Genomic DNA, 4,838 nt, shown 5'->3' with positions numbered 1-4,838 from the left:
GGAGCTCTTGTATTTCAGTTGTCCCTACTATATCCAGGGACTAAATGGCTTGCCAGCATTTTACCAAATTTGGAGGAATTGTGATGCTGTAAGGCCCCCAAAACAAAGGGAATACCTCGCCCAGGTCCCAGGATGAAACAGCGCCCCCAAAAACTCACGAGAAACCGTTTTTGATGCAAAATCGCACGAGGTTTATTCAATTGGCTAGCCGAGGCTGAACTCCTCACTCACACAAGAGCTGAAGAGTTCGACCCTTTGTCCTAACAGTAGAGGGGTTTTGAAGGCAAAACCACAGGAGGGGGGAAAAGGGGTAGAAGTGAATTACAACTTTTTCTCCGGCTGAGCTGTCCTTGGTAGGATCACAAGAATAAGAGAATTACAGCTCTTCTCCAGTGGTGTTATCTTTAGTAAACATTCCACAGGGGATGGGAAGGTAACATATGGTTCATTTATGTTGGAGGGGTCATAAGCTATCATTTGGAGCACATTCCTGGTCCCAAACACGGGGAGATGGGCGCCTGGCTGGGGCAACTGAGATAATTGCTTAGCTAGCTGTCAGGCAGAGGGACAGAAGGCTCCCTGCCGGCCTTTGAGGACAAAGAGCTCTTTACTGGCCACATTTCTAATGATCTGGGGAACAGGTTTTGGGAAGTATTAAAGTTGGGGCTTCGAACAGCTTCGGGAAGTGTTAAAGCTGGGGCTCCACAATGCCCCTTCCCTAAAAATCTAAAAACTTGAGTTGGCAGCAAAGCAACGAACTGACCTCAGTCAATGCCAAGGCCTTCAGTGCTGTTGGAGAACGGAATCAAATACTCATTGACGATGCCGACAGAGAAAAGCTGGCTTCACAGATAACCCCAAAGTCAGAAAACTACAAGTTCTTAAGTTCTTGCATTGTGGGTTTTGGACTTAACAGTCACATAGCTGTTAATGTGCTCCCAAAGAAGTAGCTGCGAGAATTCCTGAGTTACCGATGTTCCCAAGCCACGTAGGGATGAACTCAAGCAGGCGAAAAGGTACGATGTGTGTGGGAGGAGGTGGGAGATATACACCTAAAATTGTTACATTAGGTACGGTGAGCTACAAATGCTCTGAAGTCCAGCTAACAATACAGCAAGAGCGACAAGAGGCACAGTAACTAGTCTCTGTTCTTTCGTTCTTTGTATTTTACACAATGTAAATAGTTAGCAACAACCAAACAAGTTATATTAAAAAAAATTTTTTTTCCTGGTCAAAAGCTGAGCCACCTTTCTGCGGGCAGAGTAGAAAGGTAAGGCCCCCTAACTAGCCCCAGTTCAATTCCCAGTGGCCCTCAATTCCAGCACCCCTTGATGGTAAGCCAAAAGATGAGACTCGGGGAGTGAGGGCTCCCAGATGGACTCCACCCGCGGGGAGACTACGGGATGGGTGGGCCACCAGCTACAGACAACAGGGCAGGGAGGAGCACCCATGGGCTGAAGCGAGTATCTCCCAAGCTAAGGACCAACTCAGAAAGCCCACCACCACCGGAAAGAGATAATCCTGGTGGGCGGGTAGCGGAAGCGGAAGTAGGTTACCGGAAGCTGCGATGGTGACGCCTGCCATGGCTGAAGCGCTGTCCGCTGGGCCCGAATCGGTGGCGGGCTGCCGAGCACGGGCCGTGCACAAGGTGCTGAATCAGGTGGTTCTCCCCGGGGAGGAGCTGGTGCTGCCGGACCACGAGGACGTAGACGGCCTTGGCGGCGCCGGGGAGCAGCCGTTACGCCTGAATGCGGGTGCGCGCCCGAGGCTGCGCGTAGTGTGTGGCCCAGGTTTGCGACGCTGCGGGGACCGTCTGCTGGTCACCAAGTGTGGCCGCCTGCGTCACAAGGAGCCCAGCGGAGGCGGCGGCGGCGTTTACTGGGTGGACTCGCAGCAGAAGCGGGTGAGCGGATGTCGGAGAGGCGGCGCTGCCGTGATAGTGGGCTCCCTGCGAGAGCGATCGATCGATCGATCGTAGGTTAGGGTGAGTCTAGAGCCGCGGTGGCTTCTAGCTCCCTCTCTGCATCTGCTTTAGAGGAACCACAGTAGGAACACATCCTAAGAAGGGCGAAAGGAGAGAAAGGTTCCGGGAGATCTTGTCTTGAAAAAAACCCCAAAGCCTGGGGGTTGCCGTTTGGTGTCCCAGTTGCAATGAGTCCAAATCACAGGGAGTTACATTTCCCATAGAATTAAGAGCTTTCACTTAGGAATAATGTCAAATGGAGTGGGTTTCCTTGAATGTAAAGATTCTTGTGCCACCAGACTTCTAAAGGATGCTGAGAAAGCTTGAAACTTGACCCAGATCGAGTGTGGATTAGACGTCTTCAGAGTTGACCGGTGCGGGCCGGTTTTGTAGTTCCACCAGCTATGTGGGGAGTGTGAGTTGGCAGGATGGGTTGAGACCCACCCTGAGCAACCTAGATGAAAGTTGCTGAAGATATTTTGTAATGGTATTTGTATCATTCATGTATATTTATTGTTCTTTTATTCTGCTTTGTAGTATGTACCCGTGAAAGGGGACCACGTGATTGGCATAGTGATCGCTAAATCTGGAGATATATTCAAAGTTGATGTTGGAGGGAGTGAGCCAGCATCTTTGTCTTACCTGGCATTTGAAGGGGCAACTAAAAGAAACAGACCGAATGTGCAGGTAATGATGGGAGTCTTTGGTTTCAACAAGAAACAAATGTCCACTCCCCAGAAAGTTAACTACCCATAGGGCTACTTGAATTGTCTTCAAAGCATAAACCGTCCCTCCGGTTCTCCAGGATAGTCTGTAAGAGTTTCTTAGGCGCTGCGGCTCCAGAGCATTGCTGTGTGTCATGTTTGCAGCCTTGGTTCTTCTCTACCGGGTGAAAGAGTTACATCTGCCATCCCCTCCTCACCTGTCATGTCCGAATCCACCGCACAGGAGAATGGCCCCAGTCTAAGGGCCATCAGTTCATTGTGGCTCTAAATCCTTGGAGCTGACAGAAGAGTACTCTTGTTTCTGTAGGTTTTCAGGTTGGGCTTTCTGGGTCGTTTAGCCATATCCTAACAACAGAGCCAAAAATGTGCCGGTCTCTCTGCTGCTTTTTCTTCAACTCTCAAGGATCTTTAGTCACTCACTCTTTTTTTTTTTTTTTTAAAGATTTATTTATTATATGTAATTACACTGTAGCTGTCTTCAGACACTCCAGAAGATGGAGTCAGATCTTGTTAAGGATGGTTGTGAGCCACCATGTGGTTGCTGGGATTTGAACTCTGCATCTTTGGAAGAGCAGTCAGGTGCTCTTACCCGCTGAGCCATCTCACCAGCCCTAGTCACTCACTCTTACTTGTTCCTTCTCTTATCTTTTGTATGCCAACCCCTTTGTCTCCATGCATTCAAGCATTTGCTACCTTTTGACAGGAGCAGGCAACGATCTTATTAACTCATTAAAAAATTTCATTAAAAAAAAGGAAGGGGGCTGGTGAGATGGCTCAGTGGGTAAGAGCACCTGACCGCTCTTCCGAAGGTCTGGAGTTCAAATCCCAGCAGCCACATGGTGGCTCATAACCATCCGTAACAAGATCCGATGCCCTCTTCTGGAGTGTGTGAAGACAGCTACAGTGTACTTACATATAATAAATAAATAAATTAAAAAAAAATAAAAGGAAGGGAGCACTGACTGCTCTTCCAGAGGTCCTGAATTCAAATCCCAGCAACCACGTGGTGGCTTACAACCATCCATAATGGGATCTGATGCCCTCTTCTGGTGCTTCTGAAGATAGCTACAGTGTACTTACATATAATAAATAAAAAGTCTTTGTTCACATCATACAGAGAGCATTGTACTCCAGGGGTCTTTTCTCATAGTCTATTACTTCCTGGAACCACATTTAAGCTTCACGGGGTCACTGGGCTTTGTTTGCTCCCCTTGGGTCTTTATTAATGGTGTTCCTGTTTGGAGCTGTGTCCTCAGCCTAGGAGACATCATCTTTGAGGTCCAGGCTGAGTATGACTGTAAGGTCCTCATCATCACTTGTCCTGCATATTCACCACAGCACTGGGTTCATCTCCATCTGGCTCATGTTCATTCATTCTCATTGCCCTGTACAGGACCACATGCCCCAGGAAGCTGGAAAGGGTGTCATGATTCTGCTAGGTTTTGTAAGCACCCACAACAGTGGGAACTTACAAGGTGTTTTTAAAGAATGCACAGGAAAGCGTTTGCCTACATGTATCTTTTTGCCCACTGTGTAGCAGGCAGCTTGTGGAGGTCAGACAGGAAGGTCAGGTCCCCTGAAACTTGAGTTATGACAGGTTGTGAGCTGCTATACGGGTGCTAGAAACCAAAGCTGGGTCCCCCCAAGAGCAGTAAATACTCTTAGCCCATGAGCCATCTCCAGCTCAATAGTGGGTATTTTTAATGTGGAAGAGAACAAATTTATTGTTTCCTTAGCTTCATTTTTAAAGTTCAGTTTTGTAATTTTTTAAAGCAAATTTTCCATGAAGTAGTGTCTGAATTACCAATGTCCCATTTACTTTTGAATATGGATTATTATGAGTTTTTCCTTCCTCTAGGCAAATATGTAATTTTTTGTTAGTCCTGATAAAACATTCTTCGTTAGCCGGGCGTGGTGGCACATGCCTTTAATTCCAGCACTCAGGAGGCTGAGGCAGGTGGATTTCTAAGTTCGAGGCCAGCCTGGTCTACAAAGTGAGTTCCAGGACAGCCAGGGCTATACAGAGAAACCCTGTCTCGAAAAACCAAACAAACAAAGAAACAAACAAAAAACAAAACAAAACAAAAAACCCCAATGAATTCATAAAATTCTTAGGGAAATGGATGGAATTAGAAAATATCATCCTATGT

At 47.3% G+C, this 4,838-nt stretch overlaps 1 protein-coding gene across 1 annotated transcript in view; it reads left to right on the top strand.

Annotated features, from left to right (window-relative positions):
• Positions 1–1,561: 1,561 nt before the first annotated feature.
• Exosc3 (exosome component 3) overlaps positions 1,562–4,838 on the top strand; it is a 4,857-nt gene continuing 1,580 nt past the window's right edge. The window contains exons 1-2 of the mRNA XM_021222310.2: positions 1,562–1,903; positions 2,501–2,650. Coding sequence (XP_021077969.1) covers positions 1,568–1,903; positions 2,501–2,650 — 486 coding nt within the window. The 5' untranslated portion in view covers positions 1,562–1,567. The remainder of the gene's footprint in view (positions 1,904–2,500; positions 2,651–4,838) is intronic.

The sequence above is a fragment of the Mus pahari genome, chromosome 22 (assembly GCF_900095145.1).
Source record: "Mus pahari chromosome 22, PAHARI_EIJ_v1.1, whole genome shotgun sequence".
Classification (NCBI taxonomy): domain Eukaryota; kingdom Metazoa; phylum Chordata; class Mammalia; order Rodentia; family Muridae; genus Mus; species Mus pahari.
This window is presented reverse-complemented; position numbering and strand designations above follow the sequence as displayed.